This window comes from Rana temporaria, chromosome 9, assembly GCF_905171775.1.
Source record: "Rana temporaria chromosome 9, aRanTem1.1, whole genome shotgun sequence".
NCBI classification, from domain to species: Eukaryota; Metazoa; Chordata; class Amphibia; order Anura; family Ranidae; genus Rana; species Rana temporaria.
The window spans coordinates 16935677-16958286 of NC_053497.1; the positions used below are offsets into that span (position 1 = coordinate 16935677).

Genomic DNA, 22610 nt, shown 5'->3' on the forward strand with positions numbered 1-22610 from the left:
CATATTCCTCTAAATGAACGAGGGGGCGATGCCGACAAACGTCTCCTGCAGACTGAAGCACGGTGGATTTACACGCTACGGGCCACCCAGCACCCTGGCCTAAACGAAAATATTAGTTATAAACCATTTTTGTAATCCATCTGTTGCCATGGGTTTAGGTTCTATGTCTATTTTTCTTTTATACTGCATTTAATTTGATATTTTGGCCTTGGTTCATATGTCATTTGATAAGCCCTCCATTCGAAGGGCTTTATACCACTACTCTGCCCCCTGGAACATCTCTTGTGTCAAATTAGTGATGTAATGTCATAACATCGAACTAGTGTCACCTTGCTCGTTCATCGTGAAAAGAGGTCCAATATCAAGATCAATATATTTTGGCCTCTAGAACACTTTATGTGTTCAACTAGTGATGGAACATAATAACATCTAATTGGTGTTTTTCCAATTGTTATAGGTGATCACCCCAGACGGGGCTCCATCACTTTGTACACAACTGTTTTTAAAGAATAGAATGCATACTGAAACTATGGATGCACACTACAGCAATGATGTAGCATTGTATGCACACAATTGGAATCACTGTATTATATACATTGTTGCAATGATTTTGTATCTATGCTTTCTTTCCTTAGATAAAGTACTGATGTATGAGTGCTGTGGGCTGTGAATTCGGTTCTAGTCCTTAGGCTGCCCAATTGCAATGCTTGCGTCGTTTTTCTCCTTTTTCTTCTCTTTTCTTTATCCTTATTATTTCTGTCTCAGTTTTTCTTATTCTTTTTTCTTCTATTTTGATTTAACCTTACTATTATTTCAATCTATTATTTATCATTCTTTATTTTTATTTTATTTTATTTTATTTTTACTATATTTCCCCTTGTTTATTCTTAATTTTTATTTACCTGATTATTTTTATTTATTTATTTATTTAATTTTTTTTTTTTATTACTTTCCTTCACCAGTTACCCCTCTTGCTTATCCATTTATTCTTTCTGTGCAGCTTTGACACACACACGGTGATCCCATCTAACATCCGCTCCACTGCGGCATACATTAATTGGGCTTGCTGCGATGTTCACCTATATAGCGGCTCGCATTGCAGGCTGACCACAGTGGGCGGTAGGGGGCCTGCACCGGTGATGCTATTAGCATTGCCGAATCCGAGCGGAGGCTCGGGTGTGAGTGTAGGTCCGCCTCGGATTGGCATCTAGTGGATAAGCGCTGGACGTCATACCTGACGCCAGCGCTCCTCCTGTCTGTGACGTGCCGCCTCCCCATCAGCTGTGGGACTGACGGCTAACACAGGGGGAATCCCTGTGATGGCCATCCGCTTTCCCCGCCCACTGACGTAACAGATACCGCCTCACATACAGGTTCCACTTGTTGGGACCTGATTGTGAGCGGTACTTAAGTGTTCTCTGCAGCTGTCCCATTAGCGTGGGCTTTGCTGGAGAGATCACTTGGATGCGTATCTGGGACACAGCTAGGTTTGAGGTAGGCACTCTTCCTTCATTACTATCATCATTATCTTGATACTTAGATTCATTTGGTGCTTTACTGAACTGCTTCAGTCACCTTATATCTATTTCTATCAGTGATATCCCTTTACTCTATTTAATTCATTACAGTTGTTACAATTTATCTGGCCAAAAGTGATTGAAATCGCTACATCACTGGCAGACTCGGCTGCAATACTAACCAGGTACTGTGCTCTGTTTAGTAATTCTTTTTAGCACACGCACACAGGGACATACTCCATATAAATTGGAAACTCTTTAAACCTGTTAATATATACATACTCTGCATCCCTGTGATGTTTGTAGTCTGATGCCACTGCTTGTACTTTGATGATAGGATTAATATAGGTCATAGTCTCATTTATTTAATATTAAAAAAAAAAAAAATTCTTATTATATATATGCACCTGCAGATATATATATTTATATCTTCTGAAGCATGAATGTGTAATCTATTCCTTTTTATGCTATGTAGCATTACTGGAATTAACCCTGACTGGTCAGCATACTATCTAATTGTGGATTTTCCTCTGAAACTATCCAATTACTGTGTCCATCTGACCTATGGCTATGAATTTTTTCAATCAACATTAATAAGGTAACTTGATCACCTAATAATTATTCCTTCTTTTTCATTTGAGCGTCTTTTACCTATATGATGCGCTCCAATATTATATATATACATTAAATTATTTCATATACATTATACATATACACATTTTTTCCTTTCTCACTTTTTCATTCTTTCGTTTTTTATTTTTCTTTTTAGTTCTTGCCTGCCTCCGTCTCCTCTCTGTTTCTCTAGGTCAGCCCCTCCCATGTGGTCTGCTCTATGTGCGACAGCCAAGCATATGCTGTGCTGAGACTCTTCCCTCCCTTAGCGGGTCTACACCTGGGATTTGATCTCGCCACGGCTCACGCCCCCAACCATCTACCCCGTTTGTGCAAGGTAAGGACTGTTTCACAGTCCACAGCTTTTACATGCATCTAATCCATTCTCTCATCTTATTTAAATTAACATATTTGTAATGGTACTTATTAACATGTATTTTGACATATTTATATGTTCATATCTCTTTTTTGGTCAATGATATATACTGTGCCCAGAACACTGTAACCTTAGCCTTCTAACTAACGGGCTTGTTTTTTGTTCTTTGCCTTTATTTTCTGAGTTTTGTGTTCTTATTTTCTTTTTTTCTTTCTTAGATGAATTGTACTGGTACACAGTATAAAATTGGTTCTGATGTCTGTTAATATCCTATTGACATACTTTTCATTTACGTAGACTATCACCCTCCACGGGTTCCTGACGAAGCCCTCTCGGGCGAAACTAGTTGAACCCCCATTTAATGTGGGCTGTGATGAAGATCACCTGCAGCATCTTGCATGTGTAACATACTATACAAACTATAGTCTGACTGTTTTTAATATGTACCAAACATTCATTATCTTTTGTATATTTTTCCATTTTTGTATAAATAAATACTTGTTAGTAAAATTATTGTCAGTATGGTTTGAATGACTGAGGTTTGACCAAGCCTACAGAGTTATTTGAAATACCTTATCCCTATCCATCAAGCTTCAATTAAAGTCCCACAATCCTTCCTTGTTTCAAGGAAACCCTTCTAAAAATTCTTTCTAGAGGGACTCGGTCGCTGATGGCTATTCTTCTTTAATTGGTGCTTTTGCTCTACTACTCTATTTATATTGCAATGAGGAAATGTTAATCCTGGCCAGGACTTTACAGATACTTTGAACCCCGGCAGAGGGATTTTTATTTACTCTTAATGACTCATTTATATGCCCAACTTGTATAGGTTCACCTGGCCAGAGACCAGGAGCCGTCTATGGCCAGAGACCAGGAGCCGTCTATGGCCAGAGACCAGGAGCCGTCTATGGCCAGAGACCAGGAGCCGTCTATGGCCAGAGACCAGGAGCCGTCTATGGCCAGAGACCAGGAGCCGTCTATGGCCAGAGACCAGGAGCCGTCTATGGCCAGAGACCAGGAGCCGTCTATGGCCAGAGACCAGGAGCCGTCTATGGCCAGAGACCAGGAGCCGTCTATGGCCAGAGACCAGGAGCCGTCTATGGCCAGAGACCAGGAGCCGTCTATGACCAGAGACCAGGAGCCGTCTATGACCAGAGACCAGGAGCCGTCTATGACCAGAGACCAGGAGCCGTCTATGACCAGAGACCAGGAGCCGTCTATGACCAGAGACCAGGAGCCGTCTATGACCAGAGACCAGGAGCCGTCTATGACCAGAGACCAGGAGCCGTCTATGACCAGAGACCAGGAGCCGTCTATGACCAGAGACCAGGAGCCGTCTATGACCAGTGACCAGGAGCCGTCTATGACCAGAGACCAGGAGCCGTCTATGACCAGAGACCAGGAGCTGTCTATGACCAGAGACCACAACGAGAGACAGGAAGCCGTCTATGACCAGAAATCAGGACCACAGCCTGGAAGCCGTCTATGACCAGAAACTGGGGCTACAGGCCAGGAGCCATCTATGACTGTAGACCAGGAGCTGTAGAGATGCCTGTATTTTTTCTAGACAAGTTTGCCTTCCCGATCAGAAGAAAGCCAACTCACATTGAGAAGATTGAGATTACGTCCAATAAGGTCCAATTCCCTTTCCATGCCAACAGGAATCAGACGAGACCCCCTGACTCTCTCTATTCTCGGGCAAAAGTCTGGACCCGACTGCGCTTGATCTTCAACCTGTAGGAGACATGAAACATTTACCAGACTTCAATTAATTACATATGAGTAGGAGGCTACTGCAACAACGGATATAAATACTTTTGTTTTACAGGAAGTAATAAATTGTATTGGAGGACTTAGACGGGGGGACTTTGACCTTTCAGAAATTTATGCAGTAGTAAACTTTGAAAAACATTATTTTCATATATGCAAGCAAATATGACCAATTCCTTTTCTGTCTCTTGAATCCTGGGTCCCATCACTTATATTTCCTTTTCTTTACTTTAATCCCATGGATATTATCCAGGACTGTGCATATAACCGTACATGGAAAAAAGCACCATGGGGGGGGGGGGGGGGGTTCGGGGGCTCTTAGAAAGTCAAGGTTTCTCCAAGTTTCCCCACAATTGCTAGGCAGTAGTCACATGAGATGACCTCAGTCAGAAGGCCCCAGGGACGCAGTCTACAATTACTTTCTTCTACATGTTTTTTAATACTGTAATAAAAGCATGTACCGGAGGCAAATTATTTAATGACTTCAGCTAACGATGCTACTGAATCCGCCAGGTAAAAGAATACCTCACAATTTCATACTGTATCTTCAAGACTAAGCCCTCTTGGGTGAAATCTGTTAGGAAGTAGTCCTAGAAAATGGAAATGGAGCAGTACTATAAAATGCCCCAGAGTTACATGACTCAGGCTTGCTGGTCAGTGGGAGTAAAAAGATTACATAGCAGCTATGGTCAATAGTAGGATTGCCCCATCATTGGTATTATGGGAGGAAAGGAGCTCAATTGTTTTTAAGAATGGGAGGCAATATGCCCCATTGTTGGTGTTGGTGGAAGGAATATTGCCCCGGCATTGGTGCCAGTGGAAGCAAAAATGCCCCGTTGTTAGTTTCAGTGGAAGGAATGATGACCCACAGGTGTTGTCCGTGGGAGGAATAACGCCACATTGTTGGGCGTCAGTGGGAGGAATAACGCCACATTGTTGGGCGTCAGTGGGAGGAATAACGCCACATTGTTGGGCGTCAGTGGGAGGAATAACGCCACATTGTTGGGCGTCAGTGGGAGGAATAACGCCACATTGTTGGGCGTCAGTGGGAGGAATAACGCCACATTGTTGGGCGTCAGTGGGAGGAATAACGCCACATTGTTGGGCGTCAGTGGGAGGAATAACGCCACATTGTTGGGCGTCAGTGGGAGGAATAACGCCACATTGTTGGGCGTCAGTGGGAGGAATAACGCCACATTGTTGGGCGTCAGTGGGAGGAATAACGCCACATTGTTGGGCGTCAGTGGGAGGAATAACGCCACATTGTTGGGCGTCAGTGGGAGGAATAACGCCACATTGTTGGGCGTCAGTGGGAGGAATAACGCCACATTGTTGGGCGTCAGTGGGAGGAATAACGCCACATTGTTGGACGTCAGTGGAAGGAATAACGCCACATTGTTGGGCGTCAGTGGGAGGAATAACGCCACCTTGTTGGGCGTCAGTGGGAGGAATAACGCCACCTTGTTGGGCGTCAGTGGGAGGAATAACGCCACCTTGTTGGGCGTCAGTGGGAGGAATAACGCCACCTTGTTGGGCGTCAGTGGGAGGAATAACGCCACATTGTTGGGCGTCAGTGGGAGGAATAACGCCACATTGTTGGGCGTCAGTGGGAGGAATAACGCCACATTGTTGGGCGTCAGTGGGAGGAATAACGCCACATTGTTGGGCGTCAGTGGGAGGAATAACGCCACATTGTTGGGCGTCAGTGGGAGGAATAACGCCACATTGTTGGGCGTCAGTGGGAGGAATAACGCCACTTTGTTGGGCGTCAGTGGGAGGAATAACGCCACATTGTTGGGCGTCAGTGGGAGGAATAACGCCACATTGTTGGGCGTCAGTGGGAGGAATAACGCCACATTGTTGGGCGTCAGTGGGAGGAATAACGCCACATTGTTGGGCGTCAGTGGGAGGAATAACGCCACATTGTTGGGCGTCAGTGGGAGGAATAACGCCACATTGTTGGGCGTCAGTGGGAGGAATAACGCCACATTGTTGGGCGTCAGTGGGAGGAATAACGCCACATTGTTGGGCGTCAGTGGGAGGAATAACGCCACATTGTTGGGCGTCAGTGGGAGGAATAACGCCACATTGTTGGGCGTCAGTGGGAGGAATAACGCCACATTGTTGGGCGTCAGTGGGAGGAATAACGCCACATTGTTGGGCGTCAGTGGGAGGAATAACGCCACATTGTTGGGCGTCAGTGGGAGGAATAACGCCACATTGTTGGGCGTCAGTGGGAGGAATAACGCCACATTGTTGGGCGTCAGTGGGAGGAATAACGCCACATTGTTGGGCGTCAGTGGGAGGAATAACGCCACATTGTTGGGCGTCAGTGGGAGGAATAACGCCACATTGTTGGGCGTCAGTGGGAGGAATAACGCCACATTGTTGGGCGTCAGTGGGAGGAATAACGCCACATTGTTGGGTGTCAGTGGGAGGAATAACGCCACATTGTTGGGCGTCAGTGGGAGGAATAACGCCACATTGTTGGGCATCAGTGGGAGGAATAATGCCACATTGTTGGGCGTCAGTGGGAGGAATAATGCCCCATCCGTGGTCTTAGTGGAAGGATTAACACCCCATTATTAGTTTCAGTGGAAGTAATAATGCCCCGTCAATGCCAGTGAACGGAATAATGCTCAGTTGTTGGCTTCAGTTGAAGAAATTATGACCCATAGGTGGTGTGAGTGGAATGAATAATGCCCCATCATAGGGTGTCAGTGGGAGGAATAATTTCCCATTGTTGGTGTCAGTGAAATGGATAATGCTCTGTTCAGTGGAAGAAATGATGACCCATAGGAGGTGTTAGTGGGAGGAATAATGCCCCACCGTTGGTGTCAGTGGAAGGATTAAGGTAACATTATTAGTTTTTGGTGTCAGTGTGTAGGCAGGTACAGTCTACTTTCTCCACTACAGGTGACACTCTTCTACAGCAGCACTGCAGTTAGAAAGGAGCTCAAGAGAAACCTGGTTCTTCTATGGTTTCCTGGGTCACTGAGGAAGTGATCCAATTGGATCAGGCAGAGAGTATTCAAGGCCTTGGCTCCCAGGCTTGGTGTGCATTTTGTGAGTTGGTAGAGTAGGGACTGGCACCCTACCAGATAGGGACAGAACTAGCGGCAGTGGAAGATTCCTTACAAGGAGGCAAAGTGTAGGGCTTGCAGCTTCTCGTTTGAGCATGGGATGACTAGGCCGCACTCTGCGCTTCCCAATCAGTTTGGCTGAAAACTGTTCCTGGTTGGGTTGTCTTTCCACTGGGTTTACTGTGAACCATCTTTGCATTATTTAAATACAAGTTCTTTCATTGCACTTGGACTGTGTGTGTTATTGCTGTTGGCGTCAGTGGAAAGAATAGCGCCCTGCTGTTGGTGTCAGTGGAAGGAATAGTGCCCTGCTGTTGGCATCAGTGGAAGGAATAGTGCCCTGCTGTTGGCATCAGTGGAAGGAATAGTGCCCTGCTGTTGGCATCAGTGGAAGGAATAGTGCCCTGCTGTTGGCATCAGTGGAAGGAAAAGTGCCCTGCTGTTGGCATCAGTGGAAGGAAAAGTGCCCTGCTGTTGGCATCAGTGGAAGGAATAGTGCCCTGCTGTTGGCATCAGTGGAAGGAAAAGTGCCCTGCTGTTGGCATCAGTGGAAGGAATAGTGCCCTGCTGTTGGTGTCAGTGGAAGGAATAGTCCCCTGCTGTTGGCGTCAGTGGAAGGAATAGTGCCTCAAGAACCAGATAAAGGCAAGCACTGGCTTCCAGCCAGTGTGCCACAGTTTGGAGACCACTGGATCATATGATGAGAGCTGGTGCTTACATTCTGGCTGTAGATGAGAGTCTGGCTGCACTGTGCGATGTGGGTACACACATGTTCCGATAGACACCAGTGACACCTCCATGGACTGCTCACACACCCGCTGCACCTGCAAACAGGAAAATAACACAAACCGAAGTTGACTTTTCCACATTTTCTCTAAAATTCCATTTATTCTGTGTATTAGGCAGTGTTTGAAAAATCCAACATCGTTCAGTCATCTCCAGAAAAGGAGTAGAGGGGAAATCTTTCAATCTGGCTGGGGGTTAGTGAGCGTGCTCGCCGCCTCCCTTGGCACTACATTGCGCCTCTCACCGCAGGGATGTAGTCCTAAGGGAGGGGGCGAGCACGCTGACTAATCCCCAGCCAGCTAACTGAGGAGAAACAGGAAGTGAGAAATTCAGACAAAGAAAAAAAACATTTAGAAGGGAAATTGAAGGAAAAGGTAAGTGAACCAACAATGCACTAGCTTAAAGGAACCTATTTAGAAAATAAACAAAATTTGTAAAAAATAAATTAAAACCATTTATCATTTTCCTTCTACTTCACAATTATGTACCCCTTTGTGTTGGTCTATCACATATAATCCCAATAAAATACATTTATGTTTTTAGTTGTAACATGAGAAAATATTCATCTGGTAGGGCAGGTTCTTAGTAGGGTTGTCCCGATACCACTTTTTTAGGACAGAGTACAAGTACCGATACTTTTTTTCATGTACTCGCTGATACTGATTACCGATACTTTTTTTAAATGCAGCCATGTGTCCCCAAATGCAGCCTTGTGTCCACAAATGCAGCCATGTCCCTAAATTCAGCCATGTCCCCAAATGCAGCCTTGTGTCTCCAAATGCAGCCATGTCCCTAAATGCAGCCTTGTGTCCCCAAATGCAGCCTTGTGTCCCCAAATGCAGCCATGTGTCCCCAAATGCAGCCATGTGTCCCCAAATGCAGCCTTGTGTCCCCAAACGCAGCCTTGTGTCCCCAAACGCAGCCTTGTGTCCCCAAACGCAGCCTTGTGTCCCCAAATGCAACCTTGTCCCCCCAAATGCAACCTTGTCCCCCCAAAGAGAAAGCCAAGCCCCCCCCGCCGCTGCTGTCTAGTTGATTAGCGCTTGGGGAACATAACAGCTTTCATTTGAATAGCTGTGTGTTCCCCGCCGCGCCTCGTCATATATAGACACTCCCCCCTGCCCGGGCACTTTGATAGACAGATCACCCGTCCAATCCAGGAGTTAAATTCAGACTGGGTACTATAATAGTGTCCTTATAATAAATTTGGCAAAGTAACCTATTTTCACACCCAATCAAACGGCTCCCAGGTCACTTTGCTGAAAAAGAACAACCTGCCCTGAAACTCACGGGTTAGAGACCGCCAAATCCATTACAGCTGTGCAGTCGTAGAAGACGAAGTCCGTCACAGCGACAGTGATATCCCGGAACACCAACTCTAATCGTACGGTTACGTGATCTGCCAAAAAAAAAAAAAAAAAAAACGTTTTCAACTCAGGATTCCAGGAACAAAGAGCATCAAATGCAAAATATATATATTGTATAAGAATATAAAAATATATAATTAAATATAATATATACTAAATAAATCTTCATTAGAGAACATGAGTAGCTTCAGCTAAACCTCAATAGGATAACAAATATATAACATATATGATGAATATAAAATTAAATATAATAAAATATATAAAAATAATATATATATATATATATATATATATATATATATATATATAGATAGATAGATAGATAGATAGATAGATAAATCCTCATTGTGGGTACTATTCCCCCGTGTCCTCAGGTCCACTGCAAGGCTATGGCCTCTGCATTAGAATTGATGAAATTAGAAGACCTGTGATCACCAGAGCCTAGAAGAGAAGAGGCTGTGGGGACCAGTCTTTCAGTGAGGAGGGAGTCTCATCCGAAATCCCTCCTATATCAGGATTCCCATCAGATTCCTCTTACATCAGGATTCCCATCAGATTCCTCTTACATCAGGATTCCCATCAGATTCCTCTTACATCAGGATTCCCATCAGATTCCTCTTACATCAGGATTCCCATCAGATTCCTCTTACATCAGGATTCCCATCAGATTCCTCTTACATCAGGATTCCCATCAGATTCCTCTTACATCAGGATTCCCATCAGATTCCTCTTACATCAGGATCCCTATCAAAGTCCCTCCCTTACCTCAGCATCCTCATCTGGGCCCCCCCCCCCCTTTTACATCAAGATCCTCATCAGAGCCCCCCCTCTTACATCAGGATCCTCATCGGAGCCCCCTCTTACATCAGGATCCTCATCAGAGCCCCCCTCTTACATCAGGATCCTCATCAGAGCCCCCCTCTTACATCAGGATCCTCATCAGAGCCCCCCTCTTACATCAGGATCCTCATCAGAGCCCCCCTCTTACATCAGGATCCTCATCGGAGCCCCCTCTTACATCAGGATCCTCATCAGAGCCCCCCTCTTACATCAGGATCCTCATCAGAGCCCCCCTCTTACATCAGGATCCTCATCAGAGCCCCCCTCTTACATCAGGATCCTCATCAGAGACCCCCCTCTTACATCAGGATCCTCATCAGAGACCCCCCTCTTACATCCGGATCCTCATCAGAGACCCCCCTCTTACATCCGGATCCTCATCAGAGCCCCCCTCTTACATCAGGATCCTCATCAGAGCCCCCCTCTTACATCAGGTCTCCTCATCAGAGCCCCCCTCTTACATCAGGTCTCCTCATCAGAGCCCCCCTCTTACATCAGGATCCTCATCAGAGCCCCCCTCTTACATCAGGATCCTCATCAGAGCCCCCCTCTTACATCCGGATCCTCATCAGAGCCCCCCTCTTACATCCGGATTCTCATCAGAGCCCCCCTCTTACATCAGGATCCTCATCAGATCCCCCTTACATCAGGATCCCCATCAGAGCCCCCTTACATCAGGATCCCCATCAGAGCCCCCTTACATCAGGATCCCCATCAGAGCCCCCTTACATCAGGATCCCCATCAGAGCCCCCTTACATCAGGATCCCCATCAGAGCCCCCTTACATCAGGATCCCCATCAGAGCCCCCTTACATCAGGATCCCCATCAGAGCCCCCTTACATCAGGATCCCCATCAGAGCCCCCTTACATCAGGATCCCCATCAGAGCCCCCTTACATCAGGATCCCCATCAGAGCCCCCTTACATCAGGATCCCCATCAGAGCCCCCTTACATCAGGATCCCCATCAGAGCCCCCTTACATCAGGATCCCCATCAGAGTCCCCCTCTCTTACATGAGGTTCCCAATCAACAAAGCCTCGTCGAAGCTCCAACAAAGCCTCGTCGAAGCTCCACCACAGCCTCGTCGAAGCCCCACCAAAGCCTCGTCGAAGCCCCACCAAAGCCTCCTCGTCGAAGCCCCACCGAAGCCTCGTCGAAGCCCCACCGAAGCCTCGTCGAAGCCCCACCGAAGCCTCGTCAAAGCTCCCAACAAAGCCTCGCCGAAGCGCCAACAAAGCCTCATCGAAGCACCAAGCAAAAGCAAGGTGTAAGCAGGACTGTAAGCCAACCATTTTATTTAGTGACAAGAACTTTGACTTCAGAGAGCTTTAATAAAGCATGTCCGAAGCCATGTTTTGAAGCAAGTGTAAACTAGCCCTAATATCTATCTCTCTATATATATATTTTTAAGGGGAATTCTGTTTATGAGACAATAGACAGCAAATGAGCTGAAAGAGGAACTAGGATAAAATGAGACATGGATGACACATTTGTCACTTGAATATAAGATTCGTAGGAAAAATCTTCATCTGAAGTCAGGGACTGTCCTGTGATCTGTTGCACCACATGCCCAGACTGGTGACCTGAACAGTCACTTCCCCATCTATACCAGCATAACCAGCATGACCCTTCTGCTACCTCTGGAGCGTCACGAATGCTCAGCATTCCACGAAAACCTGATTACAGAACGCAGAGTCCTCCATCGTCATGTGATTTTACTTCCAGGCAGACAATATGCATTCCACAATGACGTCTGGTATGGTAGAGATGTGCCAATAATGCAAACATCGTCACCTATGCTACAAGCACAGTATTAGCCAGATTCAGGTAGCGATACGCCGACGTAACTCTGAATCTACGCCGTCCTAAATTTAAGCGTATTCTGGAAACCAGATACGCTTAAATTAGGCTAAGATACGAGCGGCGTAAGTCTCCTACGCCGTCGTATCTTAGGGTGCAATATTTAGGCTGGCCGCTAGGTGGCGCTTCCGTTGAGTTTGGCATAGAATATGTAAATGACTAGATACGCCGATTCAGAAACGTACGTGCGCCCGGCGCATTTTTTTTTACGTAGTTTGCGTACGGCTTTTTCCGGCGTAAAGTTAGTCGAACAAATAGCTGGCCTAGCCAATGTTAAGTATGGCCGTCGTTCCCGCGTCGATATTTGAAATTTTTACTTCGTTTGCGTAAGTCGTCCGTGAATGGGGCTGGACGTAATTTACGTTCACGTCGAAACCAATACGTCCTTGCGGCGTACTTTGGAGCAATGCACACTGGGATATGTACACGGTTCGTAAAAAAACCTCAATCACTTCGGGTCACCACTATTTACATAAAACACGCCCCCTCATCCTCATTTGAATTAGGCGCGCTTACGCCGGCCCCATTTACGCTACGCCGCCGTAACTTAGGAGGCAAGTGCTTCGTGAATACAGCACTTGCCTCGCTGACTTACGGCGGTGTAGCGTAAATACGATACGCTACGCCGCCTGAAAGATGCGCCACCGTACCTGAATCTGGCTATATGTTTAGAGAAAAAAAAGTGCAACTTATGCCGGCCATACACTATACGAAAATTCAGCCGAAATTCGGTCGTTCAGACAGTTCTTTTGTTTTTCGAGCAGTTTATGGGCACAAAATCGACAATCGTTGGGACGTTTTTGAGCCGAAAAAACTAAACAACACATTTGGAAGTTAATGGGCCGGATTCAAGTAGATTTGCGCATTTATTACGGAGGCGCAGGGCAACGATTTTGCCCTGCGCCGCCGCAATTTTTTTGCGCTGCCCTCGATTCACGGAGCAGTAGCTCCGTAAATTGCGAGGGCGCGCCGGCAAAATTGCCCGGCGTAAGCGCGCGCAATTAAAAATGATCCCGTAGGGGGCGGGAATCATTTAAATTAGGCGCGTTCCCGCGCCGATCGTAAAGCGCATGCTCCGTCGGGAAACTTTCCCGACGTGAATTGCGGCAAATGACGTCGCAAGGACGTCATTTGCTTCAAAGTGAACGTGAATGGCGTCCAGCGCCATTCACGAATCACTTACGCAAACTACGTAAAATTCAAATTTCGCGACGCGGGAACGACGGGTATACGCAACATTGGCTGCCCCTGCTAATAGCAGGGGCAGCCTTACGCAAAAACCGCCGTACGGAAACGACGTAAATTGCGTACGCAGGGCTCGCGCAACGTTGTGAATCGGTGTTAGTATGCAATTTGCATACTATACGCTGAGCACAACGGGAACGCCACCTAGCGGCCATCGCAAGAATGCAGCCTAAGATATGCGGGCATAAGAGCCTTATGCCGCGCAGATCTTAAGCTGCAGTTGGCGTAACGAGGTTACTGAATCAGGAGCATTCGTTACGCCGGGGCAAGTAAGCAATTGCGCTGTGTAACCTATGGTTACACAGGCGCAATTGCTTCTTGAATCCACCCCAATGTGTTTCCCGTCCGAACTTTCTGCACTAGGTATTGGTAAAAAAACGAACCAATTTTTTTTTATTTATGTGCACTGAACGATTTATCGGTCATTACATGATGGCACCATCGTTTGCGCTCACGACCGAACGTTCGTTTTTCGAAAGTTCGTTCGGACTATTTTTCGTGGAGTGTATGGCCAGCATAAATCCAGGAACGCTAAAATTTAAAGCTGAACTCTAGTAAATTATCTGACCAGTGCATGATATTGACTCCTTTCATACCGATCCTGAAGAAGTGGGGTATACGAAACACGTTGGCCTTTATAACGAATGTACAAGTGCCTACTAGAAAGCGCAACCGTCTAAGTCAGGGGTCTCAAACTGGCAGCCATCCAGTTGTTGCGAAACTACTAGTCCAATGCGGCATCGCAAGGCTGACAGTTACAAGCACGACTCCCACAGGCAGAGGCATGATGGGACTTGTAGTTTCGCAACAGCTGGAGGGCTGCAAGTTTGAGACACCTGGTCTAGGTGGAATTGCACCTTGTAGAAACGACAACACTCCAAGGTTCTCCACAAATGCTCACTGTGTCTTGGCCTTCTGTGATTATTGGGTGCCCGTCCAACTTAGGGTGACCATGTGTCCCGGATTGCCCAGGACAGTCCCGCATTTTGCAGGTCTGTCCCAGACCCCGAAACCTTCCTTTCAGGACAATACAGTGTCCCGGAATGAAACGGACACAGACACCCCCCCCCCCCCAAGGCCGATCCGCCCTATAGGCTCACTATGCAAGCCGCTTATGGCCCGGCAAAGCTGCGGAGGGCCCCCCAAATTACTAGAGGCCCCGCCTGGTGAGAAGTCATTTTCGGCCCCTCACCCCGCTTCTCAACTCGCTGGCTGCATGGGAGAAGAGGTAAGAAGTCAGCACCACCCGCTTCTCACTTTAATGTAAGATGTAAGGTCAGGATCAGCACGCCCCCCCCCCCCCCCCCAGCGCACCGATCTGATGCCCACGAAAAAAAGCTGGCACTTTGCCACTTTACTCGGTGACAGTACAGTACGCCCCCTGCTTGTGATTGGAGAAATCATAAATCCCGCCTCTTGTGTCCAATCACTGAGCCAGCATTGGAAGAAGGTAAAACGGGTCTCGGCCAGCCAGGAGAAGTACTGTCAGTGAGGAAAGTGGCGATACGGCTGCCTTTTTTTTGGGGGCGCGATCAGTGCTTCTGGGTAGAGCGGGCACCTGCCGCCCCAGCTGTGCTGGGATTCGTTATAGCGCAAGCTGGATTTTGGGAAAGGGTAGGAAGCGTTAAAGCAAACCTGTTGCTCTGGACTGAATAGGCATAGCTTTGCTTGAAGTCGCACATAATCGAGGTGTACGAAAGTTTACGTCTTGACTTACCTTTCCCCGGAGGATTGGGGGGCAGCTCCCCCGGTGGCGGAGAGCTGCATCGGACCTGGTTACCATACACCTGGGCAGGACTGGACGACTCATTAAAGACACATTTCCAACTTTCCTCATCTGCGATAACTGGAAGCTGCAGAACTGTCATGGAGATCTGATTGGAAAAGATGGGAGACATTACTAAACAGGATTGTATGTGTCCCATCATATCTCTAGGATCGGCTTCAACCCAAAACTAGTCCACATGAGGAATTCTTGGACATACGGGGCCAGATTCAGATACATTTGTGTATTTTTATGCGGGCGTAGCGCATCTCAAATGCGCTACGCCGCCGTAACTTAGCAAGGCGAGTACTGTATTCTGAAAGAATAGTTACGGCGGCGTAGCGTATATAGGCCGGCGTAAGCCCGCCTAATTCAAAATAGGAAGGAGGTGGGCGTGTTTTAGTATAATGATCCGTGACCCCATGTAAATGAGGCGCCGAACACACGGCGCATGCGCCGTCCGTGGACGTATCCCAGTGCGCATGCGTCAAAATCACGTCGGCTAGAGATACGCCGAACACTGCCTATGACGTGTACGTAAGTTACGCACAGCCCTATTCGCATACGACTTACGCAAACGACGGAAAATTTGACGCTGTCCCGACGTCCATACTTAACATTGCCTGCGCCTCATATAGCAGGGGTAACTTTACGCCGGTCCGACGCCTTACGCAAACGACATATATAGATACGCCGGGCGCCACTACGTTTGTGAATCGGTGTATCTAGCTCATTACCATATTCGATGCGTAATTCTACGGAAGCGCCACCTAGCGGCCAGCGTAAATATGCAACTAAGATACGACGGCGTAAGAGACTTACGTCGGTCGTATCTTAGCCATATTTTGGCGTATCTTGCTTTCTAAATACAGAAAAAAGATACGCCGACGCATCCTAGAACTTACGCGGCGTATCAATAGATACGCCGACGTAAATTCTTTCTGAATCCGGCCCACAGTTGGTTCATTGGTTGATTGAAAGCAGCGCAGCCATTGGCTCCCGCTGCTGTCAATCAAATCAAAGACACGGTGAGTGGGGGGGGAGGGGGCAGAGCCGAGTGATACAGTCGGCAGCTATAGCCATCGGGATTCTGGCGAGATGGGTCCCCCGTCGGATAATGCCCGGGCTGGACTGCGCAGGCGCAGCGCTTGTGCAAACGGAGCAGCTGCACAAGCAACAGGTGTTCATCAGCTGTACACGGCGCCTGCGCAATACGCTGCCGCACGCTCCAGATGCTCGGGGAGTGTTATTCATTCATTGAACACAACATGGGGCGGATGCATACAGAAGAGACCGCATGGTGGGCAGAGCTTATAAGCAGTGCTCAATAATACATCCGTCCGTTGCGCAAAGCACTGGCCATCATGCGTCCTCTTCCCCTTGTTATGTTCAATGTATACGCATGCATCCGCCCCTTTGAGAATAGCATCCGCCCCTTTTTGTATTCAATGAATAACCCGACCATCGGAAGCGAGCGCGGTGTTGATTGCGCACGCGCCGTATAGAGGCGATGAACAGCTGGTCATCATCTGAGATTTTCGGCGGGTCCGTTTGCGCATGTGCAGTCCAGCCCGGGCATTATCCGACGGGGGACCCATATCGACATGACACCGGCTGTATCACGGGAGCCCGCCCGCAAGCTAACCCCCTTGGGAAAGAGCTTCCCATGAAGGGGGTTAGCTGAGACAGCCGCCTAGGGGCCCCAGAAGACCAGGATCGGGGCCACTGTGTGCAAAACGAGCTGCACAGTGGAGGTAAGTATGACATGTTTGTTATTTTAAAACCATGGCTAGCCACATTCTGCTCTCCAACACATACCTCCGTCTGCTCCTGCCGGCTCTGATTGGCTGGTGAGAGATCCTGGATGGCCACACAGTGAATTTGATCATCAAAGCTCCACAACCAGTGGTTATCCTTTTCGCTCTCCTCGCATTGCTGCTTCTCTGTGCACCTGTAAGGCAGAAAGAATGAGAATTAAGGGGTTGTGAAGGTACAATTTTTTTCCCCTAAATAGCTCCCTTTACCTTAGTGCAGTCCTCCTTCACTTACCTCATCCTTCCATTTTGCTTTTAAATGTCCTTATTTCTTCTGAGAAATCCTCACTTCCTGTTCTTCTGTCTGTAACTCCACACAGTAATGCAAGGCTTTCTTCCTGGCGTGGAGTGTCATGCTCACCCCCTCCCTTGAGGGGGCGAGAAGGAGAGTCAGGACGCCCACTAACACACAGCTCCTTTCTCTATCTGCAACGTAGAGAGCGTCCTGACTCTCCTGTAGTCCAAGGGAGGGGGGCGAGCACGACACTCCACACCAGGGAGAAAGCCTCGCATTACTGTGTGGAGTTAAAGACAGAAGAACAGGAAGTGAGGATGGCATCACCCTTTGGGCCGATTATGCTAATTTCCTGTCTCATAACTTGCTTCTGAGCATGCGTGTTTTTTCCCTCGTCGTTAAAGCCTACACACGACCGTTTATCACGACAAGAAAAACGACAACGTGAAAAACTACATTTTTCTTTGAGAAAAATGCTCTGGAGCCTACACACGACCGTTTTTAACCACTTAAGGACCGCCTCATGTAAATATACGTCAGCAGAATGGCACGGACAGGCACATGCACGTACCTGTACGTCCTCTGCTTGACGTGGGTCGGGGGTCCCGGTAAGCCTCGGGGAGCGATCCGGGACGACGGCGCGGCTATTCGTTTATAGTCGCGATCGCTCCCCGGAGCTGAAGAACGGGGAGAGCCGTATGTAAACACGGCTTCCCCGTGCTTCACTATGGCGGCGCATCGATCGAGTGATCCCTTTTATTAGGGAGACTCGATCGATGTTGTCAGTCCTACAGCCACACCCCCCTACAGTTGTAAACACACACTAGGTGAACCCCAATTCCTACAGCGCCCCCTGTGGTTAACTCCCAAACTGCAACTGTCATTTTCACAATAAACAATACAATTTAAATGCATTTTTTGCTGTGAAAATGACAATGGTCCCAAAAATGTGTCAAAATTGTCCGAAGTGTCCGCCATAATGTCGCAGTCACGAAAAAAATCGCTGATCGCCGCCATTAGTAGTAAAAAAAATAAAAAAAATAAACATGCAATAAAACTATCCCCTATTTTTTAAACGCTATAAATTTTGCGCAAACCAACCGATAAGCGCTTATTGCGATTTTTTTTTTTTACCAAAAATAGGTAGAAGAATACGTATCGGCCTAAACTGAGGAAAAAAATGTTTTTTTATATATTTTTGGGGGATATTTATTATAGCAAAAAGTAAAAAATATTGAATTTTTTTTCAAAATTGTCACTCTATTTTTTTTTATAGCGCAAAAAATAAAAACCGCAGAGATGATCAAATACCACCAAAAGAAAGCTCTATTTGTGGGGAAAAAAGGACGCCAATTTTGTTTGGGAGCCACGTCGCACGACCGCGCAATTGTCTGTTAAAAGACGCAGTCCCAAACTGTAAAAACCCCTTGGGTCTTTAGGCAGCATTTTGGTCCGGGGCTTAAGTGGTTAACGACCAATTTAAAAAATTGGATTTTCTCGTCATGAAAAACGGTCGTGTGTACGCGGCATAAGGGTGGTGTTTTGACCATCACTGTAAGGATTTCATTCTTACTACTGACCACCATTGCAAGGGACATTTTCCCATTGACCCTTGATAACTTGGAAAGGTTCCCCAGGATCTGACCATTTTTTTAGGGGTTCCTCTGGGTAAAGTATGTTGGGAAAGGCTGACATACAGAGTCACATAGCTAGAACATACATGCAGCATGAGATTCAGACATTTCATACATCAATGGTGAATCGTCTGTTCAAGATCAGTGAATCACAAGGTGGTACAGCTGGGTGATGACCCCACAGTCTGCCTTTCTGGAAAGCAATGGCAGCTCCAATGCTTCTATTCCCATTTGAAAAAATCATCACCCTCTGGTTAGGGTGACCACGTGTCTCGGATTGCCCGGCACAGTCCCGCATTTTGCAGGTCTGTCCCGGGCACGTTCATTCCAGGACAATACAGTGTCCCAGAATGAAACTGACTCTGCCACCCTCCCCCCCCGGGCTATCTGATGCCCCCAAAAAAGGCCGCCATATCACCGCTTTACTCACTGACAGTACTTGTCCTGGCCGGGAATGCCTGGAGAAGCGCAATCCCTCCCCCTGCTTGTGATTGGAGAAATCATAAATCCCGCCTCTTGTGTCCAATCACAAGCTGATTTTTGGGAAGGGAGGGTGCCCCTGAATGGTAGTTTGGAAACGTGGTCACCCTACCTCTGGTTAATCCTTACCAGGGCCGATCCTAGGCAGGGTGCACGGGGTGCTCCGCACCCAGGCGCCGCAGAGGTGGGGGCGCCGAAGCTCCAAAGTGCTCCCCTCCCTCCTCCTTGTCTGTGTCCAGAGGCAGAGCGCGGGTGCTGCGGTTCCCCATCCCGCTTGCTCTCTCCGCTGGCAACTGACAAGAGTGCATACCTCCCGCTGTCCCCAGAATCCGGGCTGGGTACCACAGCGGAGCATATTACCGAAACACGTTCCAGTGATCTGCCGAGCTGGTTCCAGCTATCGTGGAAGTTCCAGCGCAGGCGCAATCTGATGTGCCGAGATGGTTCCGGCTAACGGGAAAGTTCCTTCAAGGACTGCGCAGCTGACGGAAATCTCCGAACCTCGGCCGGCATCCAGGGCGACGTGGATTTCGAGGTAAGTGGCCAGTCGGCCTCACGTCCTCGCTTCGCTCGAACGGCTCGCTCCGCTCGCTCGGCCTCCTGGCTCTTTTTTTAATATCCTCCAATCCACGTGGATGTTAAAGAATAAGCCTGGATGCCGGGCAAGGTTCAGAGATTTCTGTCGGCAAGTTTGCGCCTGCGCAGTCATTGAAGGAACTTCCCCGTTAGGTAAGTTAGAGTCACCGGCACTAGGCTCCACTAATTAATTTTGTCCGGTGTGCATGGAGCAGTCTCCTGTCTGCCCCGGCCCTTTGTGTGTGTCGACTCTTTTCCCATAGGCGGTGTGATGAGAGGCTTCTGGGTTGGCCGTAGCTGCTGCCAATCATCCCATGCACTGCCAGAAATGCTCTCCCAGTGCCACCCTCCAAGTAACCAAAGATGCCACGTATGCCCCGCCCCCTGTAATATGCTTCTGCTCCCAAGCTACAGGGGTCTATTGGACAAGTACTGATCTATGGGGACACCTGATGTGGGGGGCTCTGAGGCGGACACCAGCTGTGGGGGGCTCTGATGGGGGGAAAATGCTGTGGGGGGGGGCTCTGATGGGGGGCAACTGCTGTGGGGGGGGGGGGCTCTGATGGGGGACACTAATGAAGACTTCTTAGGGGAGAATCTCTGTGCCTGAGTCATAGCAATAGAAACATGTGTAAAGGGGAGGAGTTAGTAAGATGACCACACCCATGTGGGGGGGGGCCAGAAATATTTCTGCACCCAGGTGTCTGTGACCCTAGGATCGGCCCTGATCCTTACATAGCCTGAACATTGCAAGCAATGCAAAATAATCGGCCATATTTCTTCAATGAAGCAATGTAAAGCCGTCACCTTAACTTCTTCAGACCCGCGCTATAGTCGAATGATGGCTACAGCGCTCAACTGAAAATCCAACTGGACGTCAATTGACGTCCGCCCCTTTGGGCGTTCCCCGCGCGTGCTCCAGAGCACGCAGCGGGGAAACTCTGTGTTGGCCGTGTCCCTTGGACACAGCCAATCACAGATCGCCGCGAACGGCCAATCAGAGTGGCCGTTTGCGATGCGATCTGTGCGGCCAATGAGAGATGATCTCATATGTAAACATATGAGATCATCTCTCATTGCCGTTTTACACAGAGACAGCGTTATGTCTCTGGAGAGGAGACCGATCTGTGTCCCTTGTACATAGGGACACAGATCGGTCACCCCCCCCCAGTCACCCCCCCTCCACCTACAGTTAGAACACTATGCAGGGAATACATTTAACCCCTTCCTCACCCCCTAGTTTTAACCCCTTCAATGCCAGTCACATTTATACTGTAATTAGTGCATATTTATAGCACTGATCGCAGTATAAATGTGAATGGCGCCAAAAATGTGTCAAATGTGTCCGCCATAACGTCGCAGTCCCAATAAAAAACGCAGATCGCCGCCATTTATAGTAAAAAATAAATAAATAAATAATTCTGTCCCCTATTTTGTAGGCGCTATAACTTTTGCGCAAACCAGTCGCTTATTGCGATTTTTTTTTTTTAACCAAAAATATGTAGAAGAATACGTATCGGCCTAAACTGAGAAAAAAAATGAGTTTTTTTTTTTTTTAAATTGGGATATTTATTATAGCAACAAGTAAAAAATATTGTATTTTTTTCAAAATTGTCGCTCTTTTTTGTTTATAGCGCAAAAAATAAAAACCGCACAGGCGATCAAATACCACCAAAAGAAAGCTCTACTTGTGGGGAAAAAAGGACGTCGATTTTGTTTGGGAGCCACGTCGCACGACCGCGTAATTGTTAGTTAAAGCAACGCAATGCCGAAAGCTGAAATTTAAGTGGTTAAAGATGAGTAGCTGTATTCATAGCAAACGGTGACAATTACAGGTGACTAACTTCCATTATAACCTGATGGAAAACATCATTTTACAGCATGTATACATTTAATGGTGCAGCATTACTAGATATGTAAAACTTTATTGACAACATGAATCTACAAAGAGGTAAAGGGTTAGTCCACCCAAAGGTGATCTATAAGCGGAGTCAGCCCCTGGCTTCCTTATAAAAGTGAGATCTTCTCTACAGGACTTTGTTCCTGTTCTCTGGCAGATTTGTGAGTTCCGGCTCCTGTTCCATTTTCCATAAATACAGATTAAACCAGCCTTTCTCAACCGAGGTGCTGTGTTATTCAAGGGCAAGGGGGGGGGGGGGGGGGGGGTGCTCAAACTTTTGAAGAGCGAGGGCCACTTAACCACTTAAGGACAGAAGGTGTTTTTCAGATTCGGCGTTTACAAGACTAAAACAGTTTTTTTTGCTAGAAAATTACTTAAAACCCCCAAACATTATATATATTTTTTTCTAACACCCTATAGAATAAAATGGCGGTCATTGCAATACTTTTTGTCACACCGTATTTGCGCAGCGGTCTTACAAGCGCACTTTTTTTGGAAAAAATTCACTTTTTTGAATTAGGACAACGATAAATTTGGCCCAATTTTTTTATATATTGCGAAAGATAATGTTACGCCAAGTAAAATGATACCCAACATGTCACGCTTAAAAATTGCGCCTGCTCGTGGCATGGCGTCAAACTTTTAACCTTAAAAATCTCGATAGGCGACGTTTAAAAAATTCTATACGTTGCATTTTTTGAGCTAAAGAGTAGGTCTAGGGCTAGAATTATTGCTCTCGCTCTAACGAT

The 22610-nt window shown here is 47.3% G+C and overlaps 1 protein-coding gene across 2 annotated transcripts in view; it reads right to left on the reverse strand.

Moving 5' to 3' along the window:
• Positions 1 to 22610, reverse strand: part of PLXNB3 (plexin B3) — a 208346-nt gene that overhangs the window by 67326 nt on the left and 118410 nt on the right. For both annotated transcript variants that reach the window (XM_040322874.1, XM_040322872.1), the window contains exons 6-10: positions 17041 to 17173; positions 15175 to 15331; positions 9435 to 9543; positions 8077 to 8182; positions 4111 to 4239 (exon numbers count right to left, since the gene is read on the reverse strand). In XM_040322874.1, the coding sequence (XP_040178808.1) occupies positions 4111 to 4239; positions 8077 to 8182; positions 9435 to 9543; positions 15175 to 15331; positions 17041 to 17173 (634 nt within the window). The remainder of the gene's footprint in view (positions 1 to 4110; positions 4240 to 8076; positions 8183 to 9434; positions 9544 to 15174; positions 15332 to 17040; positions 17174 to 22610) is intronic.